The 15,644-nt window shown below is 34.9% G+C and overlaps 1 protein-coding gene across 1 annotated transcript; it reads right to left on the bottom strand.

Annotated features, from left to right (window-relative positions):
* Positions 1-7,143: 7,143 nt before the first annotated feature.
* LOC107176672 (uncharacterized) lies at positions 7,144-7,872 on the bottom strand. The gene has a single exon (XM_015529490.1). It carries the CDS (start codon positions 7,870-7,872, stop codon positions 7,144-7,146), a length of 729 nt encoding a protein of 242 aa, XP_015384976.1.
* Between the last annotated feature and the right edge of the window lie 7,772 nt (positions 7,873-15,644).

The following is a 15,644-nucleotide window of genomic DNA, read 5'->3' as shown; positions in this document are numbered from 1 at the left end:
GCAAGAATTAAATAACCTTACGAGGCATAAATTAAATTGCCTTACTACACACGAATTAAATTGCCTTATGAGGCATAAATTAAATTGCCCTACGAGGCACAAATTATATTGTCCTTTAAGGCGTGAACTATATTGTTCTCTGTAGGGGTGTTCACGGATTAAACATCAATCCATATCCGATTCATGATTTTACGGATTGTAATTTTTCAATCCAATCTAATCCACAGATTGAATAAATTCAATCCAAATCTAATCCATACATCTGCAGATCGAATACAGATTTAACTTAATCCATATCCAATCCATACGTATGCGGATCAAATACGGATTTAAATTAATCCATATCCAATCCACCATTTTGCGCATTAGTTTCCGAATTAAAAATTTTAGTTCTCTTCAATCCATGAACTAGGGTCGGCAATGGGACGAGATGGGATGTGATTTGCTAATTTTAGTCTCGTCCCGTATATGCAAGTGGGATGAAAAAACGTCTTACTCCTGTCCCTATATTTTTTTTTTGGATAAAAATATGTTCCAATCCCGTTCCAAAAGAGATGAGATCCTGCGGGATCCCGTCCCAATTGAAAATATTCTCATTCTTAGTCGGTAATAAGACGGATGAGACAAAATTTGCCAATCTCACTCGCGTCTTGTGTATGCAAGTGGGATAAAAAAAATGTCCTAGTCCCGTTCCTAAATTTTTTTATGGGACAAAAATATTTTTCAATCCCGTCCCAAATTACCATCCCTACCATGAACTAATGAAATAAAAAAAATCTAATATAAAAATAAATTTATTACTAATTAAATTAAAAATTAATAAAATTTAAATAAATTAATTGTTTAAATAAAGATAAAATAATACATTCATAGTTTTAAAATATAACACATCGAGATTAATTGTTCAAATAAACTACAATAATACGTTCAAAGTTTCAAAATATAACACACTAAGATTAATTGTTCAAATAAAGTAACAATAATACATTAATATAACACCAAAATTAATTGTTCAAATAAAGCCACAATTAATTGAAATGGTGAAGTTTCTGAAACCAAACACAGTCTGATCTAGGGATGGCAATGGGCACCGCCCGCAGCGGGTTTGCCATTACCAAACCCAAACCCGCACAAAATTTAAATTATCAAACTCACCCGCAACCCGCAGCGGGTTTTAATTTTTTTACAAAAACCCACCCGCAGCGGGTTTTAACAATTACCAAACCCGCAATGGTATCCGGCGGATTTTTTGCGGGTTTCCGTATTTAAAATCACAAATGTTTAATATATAAATTTATAATAATAACCTCAAATTCCATATAACATACTCAATTTTATATTTAAATAATGTAAATGAAAAATTAAAATTTCCACATCAATTCAACACAAATTCTCAAATTTAAGTATAAATTACACAAATCCATTTAAAAAACACAAACTAGTATCTAAAAATAATAATTACATTTCATATTATCATTTAAAACAAGCTCCAAGAGAAGATATTCATTTCATTCACCACCATAAGCACTCATCCAACACAATGCCTATAATAATAATTAAGATTAATATTTTCAAATACTAATTCGAAGGAAAATGCCTTTAGTTTTCTTTAGATTATGACTTTAGAATAGGATATAGGCCACATACACACATACACAACTTTGAACCTTTGGCTATTTGGTAATTTAATTAATGACATTATTTTCTTTATACATTTTTAGATTAAAATTAAATTAAAAATATTTGAAAAAAATATTGCGGGTTTGGTGGATATCCATGCGGGTATCCACCGGATATAAGGTTAATACCAAACCCACCCGCATCCATGTGCGGGTTTTAATTTATAATACTAAACCCGCCCGCAACGGGTAAAATTACCCGCAACGGGCGGGTTTTGGCGGGTGGGTTTGGGCGGGTTTGCGGGTACAATTGCCATCCCTAGTCTGATCCTTCACCAGGGCTGTTGTGCCTGTCGAAAAGTGGTGATTATGGAGCCGTCAATGATGGGAACCAGGAGAAGCCATACGGGTGGCGATCTTAAAGGTTGTGATAGTGCAATTGTTCGACTGGAACCAGTGATTGTGAAGTGGCTCGATGGACTTGGGGAAGAAGATGGCTTGCTCTAGTCGAAATCACGCGGCCGACGTCCTTCAAATTAGTGTTGAGAGTGTATCGAATCAATATTGGGTGTTGCTAGTGCGTGTGACGACGGGGAAGCTTAGGGTTTTTTGTTTGCAAATTGTTGGTCACTTAGCGTTATGTTAGGTTGCTTTTGCTAGCGCGTGTGATTTTGCTTTTATTTTGTTTTACAATTTTTACAAGTTATATTTGTATATTTGATTATTTAATATTTTTATTTTATATTATTATTAGGTAATGACTAAGATATGTTATAGTGCTTATATAACTATGTAATGTCACATTTATAATATTTTTTAATTAAATTTATAATATTGTTTTAACTAAATAAATAATTTTTTTTTGCGGATTCACGGATTTTTGCGGATTTACAGAAGTAAATTCATATCTAATCCATCGACTACGGATTTTTAAATTTCCAATCTATCAATCCACAGATCAGATTTATACGGATCGAATTTTCACGGATCAGACTGATTGAGCAGATCGGATTGGATTCTAAACACTCCTAGTTCTTTGAGTAGAAATATGGATATTCACGAATTATTGCCATCTGGCCAATGTGCAGATAATTGTGAATTACCATCATATGATTAGAGGTGCAATCACGCACAAGCTATTGCCATATGAGTGAAAGTGCAAACATGTATTACTTACTCGCATCTTAACATGATAGGCATGAATTATTGCCATTGGAATAATGTGCCGACTAGGCACAAGTTATTGCCATCTGAATAAATGTATGGATAATTGCAAGTTTTCTCATCTAAACAAAAGCATAAACACACATGAATTGCACGCATCTAAACAAGATAGGCATGAATGATCACCATCAGAATAATGTGCCAACCAGACATGAATTATTGCCATCAGAATAAGTTGCTAGTTAAACATAAGTTATTGTCATCAAAATAACATGTAGCAGAAGCACAAAATTATCGTAATAAGAACAAAGTACATTCAAGCATGAATAGTTTTCATTTGTGCAAAGAAGCATTCGAGCATGTATAATTCCCATATGAGCAAATGTGCATCCTAGCACGAAAGATTGCCACCTGTGCGACTTTAGGTGGATGATTTCAACTTCTCCAGAAAGAATGTATGTATAAGCCACATCAAGTGGTCATATGTTTATGCTTGTAGAAAATATGTTTTGAGATGTATTATTAGATGCGATAACCATCTAATTGTACCACCAAACATACATATGTCATCTAGGCAATTTAACTTGCCTCAAATGTGACAAATACAAGTGCAGCAAAAGAAGTAAGTATGCAAGCACAATGAATGTCATCTTATAATCCAAGGAATGCCAATTGAAGAGGCATTAAGACAAAGCTATGCAATTACCAATGGAAAATCGCCACTAGAAATTTAATTATAGAAAAATGCTTAACAGGAGATAAATGTGTTTATAAATTGCTACAAGTGTAAAGAATTGCTCAACAAGGAGGAAGATATTGAAGTTATATAATTAATCTTTACAAATCAGATAGCCAAAAAGAATAGTGAGATTCAATAAAATTTATTGATAAAAGAATGCCTAAGTATTGGCACACAATAACATTTAAGAAAATAATTGATCTACCCAAAAGCGAAAGCGCACCGCTTGAACATACCTACAAGCCATCAACGTGTGAAATTACGACATCTAATGAAAAGAAATGAGAAGTTGAGCGAGGAAAAATTCTCTTCTTAAATGGAATTGCTCAAAAGGAAAACTTAAAGCAAGTAATCAAGACTGTTAAGGAGTAAAGATGTGTTACATCAGTGCATCACTTGGTTATTGGCTAAAGACTACACCATATGCAATCTGATTTTATCATACCTCGTCACTCACCCTTAAACAATGAAACTTCTAATATCATCATCAAAGTATTTTGTCTTAGTGAGAAGTGGTCACTGTCAATACCGTCAAAACAATATAACTTAAAACAGCTCTATTGGAATGCTAGAACAGACCTTAATGCTTTAAAATCTCTTAAGAGCTATTCAAGTTCAAGCGATAAGGAATGTCTCTTCTAGTAGACATGAAAAGTGCAAAAGAAAAATCACGAAAAATAAAACCAGCAAGTTAAAAGGATTTTCTCATGTAAACATAGGCGTTAAATGGTCAATGTCTGGAAAGTAAGCATTGACATGTATTAACTATTTACTTTGTTCATGACAAGAGATTTTTAAATTTAAAAAACTCTTATCATGAACTATGGGCCTATGTTGATATGAAATTTAATCACTTATACCACCTCAACGGGGTCAGGGTCTTCAGGAGGGAAAGTTAGTTCCCACGAAAGCATGAACGTAAATTAGCAGGTGGGAATTGAGGACCCCTCAAGGTTGGAAGTAGAGAACTCTGACTGAGGCTTTGATTTGGTTAAGAACACCGACCCAACATGGCTTAAATATCATAATAATATTTATTATTAAGAAAGAATCACAAGAACACAAAGAAAGTGGGTAAGGAAGTTAGTTACAAGGCCAACATACACCCAAAAAAGAGAAGCACGATCCCCACTCCTAAAAATATACTTTATTTTCTTTTTCCATCATTCTAGGGGTTGGATTATGGCAGCTACTCCACCATCCCACAATCTCTTAAAATAAAGAAGATGAAGTCATAATTGTTATGTATCACTTCATTTCCACAATGGCGACTACGATCGAGGGGCCTAATTCAAACCCTTCTGGTAAAATAAGAACGGCCCCAATATTCAAAGCCTCTTTTTTACCATTAGCAAGCACTTTTTTTAGTTGCATATCATAAGGAATTCCAACAACTGCTTAGCTAAATGGCAATTGGCACATACAATACGACTAGTTGCTTCTCATGGATTTTCAAAACTCTGTTGCGCAAAAATAGGATATGCATTTAAAATTTATGCCCGAGTTATTGTATATATCATGAGGGATATGACAATTAATCAAGTAATCTTTCCTTTTAATAAAGAAAAGGTATTTCTAATTTTCATGGTCCAATTGGTGATTCTGAAAATTTCTACAATAAGATTTGGTAAATCATTAATATAGTTCCATATCAATGCATAACCGCATGGATAAGCTCACACTAACCCGTCAATTTGGGATCCAATTCGGGATTTTCCTTGGGAGGTATCGGGAAGGAATTGGAATGGAATAATATCGATTCATATAGATACAGAAGAAAAAGTTCTCTATTGATTCAAATGCTGTACCTATGGGATAAGGATAGAGAAAGAGGAAAAAACCGAAGATTTCACATAGTACTTTTGATCGAAAAATCAATCCGATCTATTTCGTACCCTTTGCTTAATAAGAAAATGGAATAAATTCTATAAGATCAACCCTATGGGACTTAAGGAATAATGGAAGAGAGTAAAATTAAAAAAAAAGAAATAAAAAAAGAAAAGCGAAGGAAAAAATAATAAAGAAATAAGTAAATAAAAATGAAGTAGAAGAACCCAGATTCCAAATGAACAATTTGAAACTTGAAAATGTTCTTTCTGGTTCTCAAAGAATGAAGGGCAAATATCTCTTGTTCTTATTATAAGATCATGTGATTGGATCCGAAGATGTTTGGTAAAAAAATTCTCTTCTCCTTTGAGAATAATAAAAAATGGAAAGTTTTCAATTGGAATATGAAAACGTGATTGAATTGGCGCTAGTTACTTTTGGGGACGAAGTGGAAGAAGGGAGGAGATTATTTAAGGAGGAAAAGGACCCAGTTCTTTCGAAGGAATTGAATGAAGAGTTATATGAGGTGAAAATCTCATGTACGATTCGGTATAGCGGTAGGGAAGTAAGACCATCGCCAATAGTCCAAAGATTCAACTGAAAATCTTTGGAATAGTCTGAGCCGTTCATGAACATTACAGCAAATATGATTAAAACATTTACAGCTCCCACGTAAATAAGGAGTTGCGCGGCAGCTACAAAATGGGAATTTGATAGAATATAGAATAATGATATACAAACAAGAACCAATCCCAAGGAAAAGGCAGAATAAATTGGGTTGGTAAATAATACCACTCCCAGACCTCCTAATATAAGACCCGATCCCAGAAAAACTAAAATAAAATCGTGTATTGGTCCAGGCAAATCCATTATATTAAAATAGGAGATAAATAAATCGAAATCTTTTTCATGACCTTATTGAGCCGACCAGGAAAAATTATTTATGAGACATTCTCAATTCCAATTCAATGAAATTAGAATCTACTAAGTGGGAATTGATGCGGATACAGTTCTGGGATCAATTTCGTTCTTTTCGTTATTCTAAATGCCAATTTGAAATTGAAGCTATATAGTTCGAAAAAGCTTCTGTCTATATATCATTTCATTTCAATACAAATGTAGTTGTACTTCTCATCAACCAATCAAAAGTTGGGATTTTGAGTTATTGACCAAGCAAAAAAACAACCTTATCCCTTTATACCAACTATACCAAAACTGAACCTTAGTAATTCGAAATTAAAAAGGTTTAGACGTTTTTTCGTTGAGGCGAATTCAAGACTGTTCGAATTGTAAAATCGTCAATTACTGACATTGGTAAACGACCTAAAGCAATTTGATTATAATTCAATTCGTGACGGTCGTAAGTCGCAAGTTCATATTCTTCAGTCATTGATAAACAATTTGTTGGACAATACTCAACGCAGTTACCACAAAAAATACAAATTCCAAAATCAATACTGTAATTAAGCAATCGTTTCTTTCGAATATCTGTTTCAAATTTCCAATCAACAACAGGCAGATCTATAGGACATACCCGAACGCATACTTCACAAGCAATACATTTATCAAATTCAAAATGGATTCGACCACGAAAACGCTCTGATGGGATTAATTTTTCATAAGGATATTGAATAGTTACAGGTAAACGATTTGCTTGGGATAAAGTAATCATGAAACTTTGACCAATGTACCTTGCAGCTCGTATTGTTTGTTGACCATAATTCATGAAACCGGTTACCATAGGGAACATATTGTGAATATCTATGAATGTTTTGAATGGAAAGTACCTTCATTTCATCTTAAAGAAGAAAACAAGTACAACAAGTAGGGAGGGTATGAACCCAACCAAACAATTATTTCGAGCTTCTCTAAAGCTAATTTAGCTAAAGAGTAGGCTATTGCATTACAAGATCTATGAGAATATTGAACACAAACTGAGCTAAAACTCTTCAAAACTCTCTGCACCTCTGAAATGGTCCAGAAGATCTCGGATCTGCAGCCTCGACTGTTGTTAACTAACTTAACAACCTCTTGCGCATCTGATTCCACAATCAAGGACTCTATACAAGCATTCCCTGCAAGTTGAAGGCCCCATTCGATTGCTTCAACCTTTGCAATAAACACATAACCATAGAATTTGGAAACTTTGACAGCAGCAGCAATCACATTCCCAACTTCATCTCGAATTACAGCTCCTAAACCAGCAATTTGCTTCTCCGAATTGGTGGCAGCATTTACATTGACCTTAAAGTAGCCTCTTTGGGGAGGATTCCATGCCTTTAACTTCGAAGAACTCTGGACGCCTATATGGGTAGCTGCTGGAAGTTGGGTTCTTCGGAAAGCTTCCAACACAGCTTCATCTTTAGAGACTGTCACTTGGGGGCTGTCTTTTACTCCTTTAAAAATCCAGCTGTTTCGAGCATTCCATATCATCCATAAAATTGTAACCAAGAGCTCGATGTCATCTTTACTTCTTCTCAGCTTCAAACCAATCAACAAGCTTAGCATGTCTTGATCAACCATATCTTTCAGATCATTCTCAAATCTGGTAATTTTCCAGATTTTCTTCACCACCTTACAGCTCACTAAAGCATGAAAAATGGTTTCCAGCTTCTTGTTACAAAACTGACATAAAGGCTCCTGAATCACCTTCCTTTTTCAGAGATTTTCAGCCGAAGGAAGAAGATTTTTTGCAGCCCTACAAGCAAAAATTCTGATTTTCTCAAGTAAGGTGAGTAGCCATATAGCATTCCATTGGTTCTGAGAAGCTGCTGAACTCGTTGGCTTGGCTGGAAATTTCAGATTTAATGCAATCTGATAGCCACTCTTAACCGAGTACTGACCTTTCCTATCGTAATGCCAAATTACTTCATCCTTCATTGGCCTCCTTGGCAAAGAGATTCTAACAATTGCTTCCACATCTATTTTGGCGAAGTGCCTGTGAATCAGCCCTTCATTCCAACTAAATATTGTGAATATTTAAAGATGTTTTGAGTTTATTTATTTCTCCTTTTTTTGACAAGTAGCGATTCTTTTTTTCTTTATCTTTATCGCAAAAGGAGTTGGGAAGAAGTTGTAAATAATAGATTACCAAAAGAAAGAGGTAAAAAAAATTTCCAACCAAGATTTAATAGTTGGTCCATTATTAGTCTCGGTAAAGTCCACCTTGTTGCAATTGGAATGAACAAGAACAAATAACCTTTAGCTAATGTAATAAAGATACCAATTGTCGTTCCAAATATTCCATCCGCTTTATTTATTTCAAGCAGGCCAGGAACAAGTACGTATGGAATGAAAAGATTCGAATCTCCTAAGTAAGAACTGTTACAAATAATGAGGATTTCTTGTACTGCACTCTAGGTTTATTAGAACTTTTTTAGGATTTTTATTTTAGAGTTCTATTAAGTATTGGTAAACAAAAAAAGAAATAAAAGTCATTGAACAAATGACACTTCTTCCATGAACTTAGAAAACAATTTGAATTGATGAGAAACTAAAATAAATAGTCTAAAGTTATACTAGTATAGAAGGGATTTGGATGATACTTGCTCGATAAGTCGATATAGATATATATTATTATTTTATGATCCAGAAAAAATAAATTCAATGATTGTTTTTTTTTTGTAACTTTGAAAGTATCGACAGAGATTCTTGGGGAGCAATGGTTATGAATCAATTAATCAAGTTAATCAAAAAAATAAAAAAGCAGAAAAAAATGAAATGGATTTCTTTGAAGCATCTAAAAAAGTGATACATTTTTTTCCTTTTATATGAGCAAAACAAAACATTATGTTTATTAAGAACACAAGAGGCCCCGACCCTACCTCTTGAATCAGAAAAACACAAGAACGATAGGGTACCTTGAGTTCTTACGCTTTTATGTCTATTGTTGTGCAAATTTTAATATACTCGCAAGCGCACGAATCTATTGTAGTATAGATCAATGGTGTTGAGTGTCGATCCCACGAGGAGGTGGATTTTAATTATATATAGAATTAATTTTGTAAATGGGTGGTTGGATTTATGGTGGAAATGATTTGAAATATGCAAAAACTTAAATTAAAATGGCAAGAATAAATTCTAAAATTGGAATTGAAATGGCGAGAATAAATTGAAGAGAAAATCTATTAAATTGACGTACTTGGGTATCTGGATCCGTATCAACATGCATCATGGGCTAAATAATCTGTATTAATGCCAATTAAATCATGAGGGGGGAATCCACACCTCATGAACCACGCTCTAATCAATATGGTGCTAAGGGCTTATCGTGCCAAATAATAATAACCTTATACTAGAGAGCCGGTGTAACCAAGGCGGTATCTAGACAAGATTAGTATTATTTGTCGACGAGAAGTCAAAACATCCACAAAAATTAGAGGGGAAGAGAAAGTAAATTTACCAAATTAAGCCCATGACACATGTTGAGACTTCACCTTCAACCCAAGCTTGAAAGAAAATTAGCCACTCATAGTTGAACTAGGGGCAAAATGGGAATTTATTAAAATATGAAGAAAATACAAAATGGAGAGGGAATTACAGAAAATGAATCCCAAAAATGGATTCAGAGATATCAAATTAGGGGGGAGAGGCCCCCTTTTTATAGATACATAGAGTAAATCATGGCCATCGGATTAAAAATAGTTTGGACGCTCAGGATTGCGCCACGTCATCAGTCAACAGTCCACGGTTTGACCATGCGGATGAACAGTAACACGGTTTGACCCGACTTTGAACAGTAACGCGGTTTGACCCGGATGAACAGTAACGTGGTTTGGTTGAAAATAATCCTGTGTGATGCATGAACCGTACGCGAGATTTTTCGTCCACTGATATGCTGCCACGTCACCATCAACAGTACATAAGAATTTTAGTCCAACAGGATCGTGACACCTCATCAGTCAATGCCACATCATCGGTCAATGCCACGTCATCATCCGTCTATGTGAACAGTGTCGTGAACAGTAACGTATACAGTACCGTACACATGAATAGTGCCATTTTTCCTTTTATGCTCCTCCTAAGGTTTTTGACCGTCTTGAGTTCAAAAGTGATGTCCGTTTTGCCGTCTGATTTCTCTTTTATTGTGAAATGACTATAATGCCCCTAAAATACATAAAATACTTAATTAAAATAAAACACATGTAATTAAATCACAAGAAGGTTAAATACATAGAAGTAAGGGTTGTTAGTAAGACTTGAAATGTAAAATGACGGTTTTCTCCTTTATAAATATGCATTTTCTAACACTCAACACACCCCCCAACCAGCTTATTGCTAGTCCCTAGCAAATGAAGCGAAAACAAAATTCAAATTCAAAATGATTTTTTTTTTTTTTTAGAAACACTCGTGTTTATTCAATCCGATTAATGATAGCAATCAAATAAAAGTATAAGCATTATCTCCAGTCTAAAGCAACATCACACCCACATCAACCATCCACATGAATTAGCCCAGTAGACTTTGTTATAGCTACTTTCAAGAATGCCATGTCAAACCCCAAAATCTCACTGGAAGTAGTGACACTCTCACAAATAAATTAAACCCAATAAAAATAGTCACTCCAATGAATGGTAATTGAGAGAGAAAATAATAAAGAAGTGATATCACATGCTCTCACCAAGATGAAATAAATATGCCCTCAGCTTAGAAATAATACGATCTCAAGTCAAATAAAAACTGTTAGTCAACCCAATTTATTATTATTTTTTTTATATGCACCAATACATCTTTTTAGCCCATATAACTAGCTTCTACTTCAGATTATAGTTCCCTAAAATCAGGAAGGACTTTTATTAGGACGTAACGTAGGTTAGGGACATGGTTAACAAAGAAGGGAAATAAGGAAAACAAAGTGTATGTTTGAGAAAAATGCAGAGATTTTTTTTTTTAGAAGTTGTAAGGTTGATTTCACCTATTATTTTTATTTTTATTCTTTTGAAACAACAACTTTTGTTTTTTTTTTTTGCATAACTTCACTGAATAAAATAATTATTTATATTTTTCTCAAACATAAATAGGTGATGGAACTTATAAGATATCGGGTAATACTCAAAATCGGAGTGGGTCAAGATGATAAGTTGACAAAGAAAATGTTGTTTTTTTTTTTTTAAGGCTCAAAAGGGGTAACTATGGATATTTAATAAAAGGGATGGCTAGAAAGGCTCAAACGGATCAAAGATGGCCTTTCCATCGTCTTTTAGGGCTCTAAATAATTATCCATGTCTACTAGTTAGATGGGCCTCCTAATGTAGCAACACAATTTTTTTTTTTTTACAATTTTTTTTTTAGGGTTAACTCAAAAGAAATTTAGAGATCGTGTATAAAATAATAAATTGCTAAGCTGTATAGAGAATGGGCAAAAGGGTTATTCTCCAAGAAAAATAATAGGCTCAAAAACTCACTTGGTACTTATTATGACATGTTCATTCCTTCAAGCAATGCATATTTGTCTCCGACATCAACATGTAGAGTAGCAAACATAATGTAACATCACTTAAGACCAAAGATAATACAAATACTAAAATTTGAAATTAATCATGTCATCTAATGTTAAATTTTTTTTTTTTAAACAACATTCTACCCCCCAACCTATTCTAAACATGAAAGGAAAATATGCATGCAGAAATGTGAAAATGATGCATAAAAACTAATTAGAAAAGTTACACGTAAAATTATAGAAAACGAAAATATATATATATTTTTTTAAAAAAAAAGATGCGTTTCTAGAGGAACTACACTCCATATTCAGCCATCTTCGACTCAAAAGTTGAAAAATGTATATTTATAGAGGAGAAATTAAAAAGAAGAAAAATAAACATAAACACATAATAAAGAAAAAAGAAAATGTCTGAATTTTTTTTTTAAAGTTTTTTTTAAATTTTTTTTTAACGATGAAGATGCGTTTCTAGAGTCACTACACTCCATATTCAGCCATCTTCAACACAAAAAGTTAGCAACAGTTAGTTTCTACAACAAAAAATTAGTAAAAACTTAACCAAAATTCCACAATTGTCGACTATTCCCTCCCCCCAACCAGAACGAAACATTGTCCTCAATGTGTGAAATGAAAGAAGTAGAGTTTAGAAGACATCACCTAGGTGGTGCAACACAGAAGAAAATATTTACAGGCGGAGAGTTAAATCTAATTTGTACTTCTTACTGCGGCTACTGTTACCATCATTATTTGGTCGCTCCAACACAAAGGTCCAGGGGTCTGGCTCCGGTTTATAAGCTTGTAACATATCAAGTAGCTCAGTAGCAGTGTGAGCACAAATAAAGAGTTTTTTCACATTAGAAGGAATGAAATAGTTTTTTATTGCATGGTTAAGAAATGCGATAAAGCCATCATAAAAGTTATTGACATTTAACAAACCGATGGGTTTCTGGTGAATGTGTAGATGGGCCCAAGATGCTAGTGTCATAAGTGCCTCTAGTGTTGCAAGATCTCCTGGAAGGAAAATAAAAGCATCAGCATAATTAAGCATTTCAGTTATTCTTTCTTGCATACCTGAGACGACTAACTCTTCTCCAGTTGATGAGTCAGACGAACTGCCCAATGGTTTTAGGACTCTTGGAATGATGCCTAACACTTGACTTCCTCTGATAAAAGCTGCTTCTGAGACCATTTTTGATAACCCTCGATTACCTCCTCCATACACCAAGTGTAATTTTCTCGCTGCTATGCTTCGACCAAGATCTATGGCTGCCTCAACGAACTCTTTATGTTTGCCATAGGTAAATCCAGAAAGCACACAAATGTTCTTGAATTGTCTATTGGGAGTAGCTGCCATTGTGATACTTCTCGAAAACAATTTGTGAGTGCTTGACAAAAAAAAATCACATTTAAGAGTCTTGGTGATAGTGGGTCATGGTTGTGTATGAGGTAATATGTCAGTGTCAAATAACGCGTAAAGCACGTGGCTCGCAAGTCAAAAAGAAAACAGTAAAAAGGAAAAAGCAAACAGTAATAAAATTATTAAAGACAATAATGCAAACAATAAGACAATAGTGAAATAAAATAACAATAAAGTAAAAGGATATTTACAGGTAGTTGCGACTGTGGCTCACATCTTCCTCTGGTTTTACGTCCAGAAACGGCTTGAACGCCCTCTATGGGTCGAGGATAGGCTTCCTATCCAGCTTTCTTATAAACTGGCAAACAGGGTCGTTTATAGTCAGATTCCCAAGACTATATCGTGCATGCTCTTTCTGGAATAATGGCCATAACTGGAGAATCGCTCCTTGCACATATCCACTAGGATGCGTTTCAAGAGACAAAAGGATATCATCCAATGACTCCTTATTCAAGCCATCCCTAATGAATTGAATCTTATCTTCCCTGTTATCAGACACCATTCCTAAAGAACATGGGTTTTTATTGCAACTCATTCTGGCACACTTATGACAAGCAACAGAAATTCTTCGAGCTCGTCGTTTTCTTGCATAATTTCCTTTACCACAACCAGACATGAATGCAATAAATTTTGGAGGTAACTCACCTGCCGATCGTACTTTAGCCTCGATTAACCAACGGATGTCAGCAGGTATGTTATTCCTCATGAGTAATCGCATGCGTTCGGACTGAGCTTTATAGATCGTAAGGAGGGCATTCTGAGGAAGTGAAGGGAATCGCTTGTGAAGCTTCGCTAGAATCTCATTTCTGTCCATACTTTCGCCTCAGAATATCAGTTATTATGGGAAACTGAAGTAACCGACTTGATTGTCACGGAGTACCGTTATCCGCCACTTCACCGGGGTAACAAACTAAAGCACACAAATAGAAAAACAAATTAAAACACACAAAGAAAATTAAAATCGTCCTCTTATTGAATTTACCTCAAGCTCCAACTGGATGTCGTAAACACTTCTCTCAATGTCTCTGAGTTGGCGTTCTAAACCCTCAACATAGGCTACTAACTCTGGTGGTTGTAGAGCCCAAATGCGTTGTGTTTTACAAAATTGAATCTGCCTTTTGAGATGAGTTTTGACACGTTGAAGTGGTTTAAGAATGTTCAGGAGGAACGGTCTAAGTATGAGACTCATGATTACAAATGATAAGAGAAAACTTAATGGTAAAATAAACACACTTATGCAAAAACAATTTCAATTAGCAAAAGAATAATAATAAAAAGAAAGAAAGAAAAATCAAATCAACGAAAAGAAAAAAAAATCAATTCAAATCTGGTGGGTCACTCAAATTTATTTCGGTGTCTTCTTCATGTGGTTGGTACTCTAGATATGGCTTTAATATTTGACCATTAACTTTAAACGTGACACCGTTCTTTGGGTCTTTAATTTCAATTGCCCCATATGGAAAAACAGTATGAACAATAAATGGGCCAGACCAACGAGAGCGTAACTTACCTGGGAATAGGTGCAAGCGAGAATTGAATAAAAGCACTTTCTGACCTGGAGTGAACGATTTTCTCATAATTTGCTTATCATGGAAGACTTTCATTCGTTGCTTGTAAATCTTGGCATTTTCGTATGCATCATTGCGAATTTCTTCAAGTTTTGCCAGCTGTAATCTTCTTTCTGAGCTGGCTTGCTGCATGTCAAAATTGAATTTCTTGATGGCCCAATACGCACGATGCTCGAGTTCCACAGGTAGGTGGCAAGCTTTTCCATACACTAGCCTGTAGGGTGACATCCCAATCGGGGTCTTGAAAGCCGTTCTATATGCCCATAATGCATCATCAAGTCTTAATGACCAATCTTTCCTGTCTGGCCTCACCGTTTTTTCTAATATGTGCTTTATTTCTCGATTGAATATCTCAACTTGGCCACTGGTTTGCGGATGATACGGAGTTGCCACTTTGTGTGTGATTGAATACTTTGTCAAAAGAGCTTTGAATGCTTTGTTACAAAAGTGGGCACCACCATCACTGATTATCGCTCGAGGGAATCCAAAGCGTGAAACAATGTTGCTTTTTAAAAATGCTATCACCACCTTGTGATCATTGGTCCTACATGGAATAGCTTCTACCCATTTTGATACATAGTCAACAGCAACCAATATGTATTGATGACCAAAAGACGGGGGAAAGGGTCCCATGAAGTCGATACCCCATACGTCAAAAATCTCAACCACTAAAATTGGATTTAGTGGCATCATGTTCCTTCGCGTAATGCTCCCCATTCGTTGACACCTATCACATGAAGAACAGAAAGTGTAAGCATCTCGAAATATAGTTGGCCAATAAAAACCACATTGTAAAACTTTAGTCGCGGTTTTCTTAGCACTGAAATGGCCTCCACAAGCTTGTTCATGGCAGAATGAAAGGATATTCTGA

This window comes from Citrus sinensis, chromosome 1, assembly GCF_022201045.2.
Source record: "Citrus sinensis cultivar Valencia sweet orange chromosome 1, DVS_A1.0, whole genome shotgun sequence".
NCBI classification, from domain to species: domain Eukaryota; kingdom Viridiplantae; phylum Streptophyta; class Magnoliopsida; order Sapindales; family Rutaceae; genus Citrus; species Citrus sinensis.
This window is presented reverse-complemented; position numbering and strand designations above follow the sequence as displayed.

Coding starts and splice junctions, on each gene's coding strand:
- LOC107176672 (XM_015529490.1), bottom strand. CDS start 7,872: ATGGTTGATCAAGACATGCTAAGCTTGTTGATTGGTTTGAAGCTGAGA.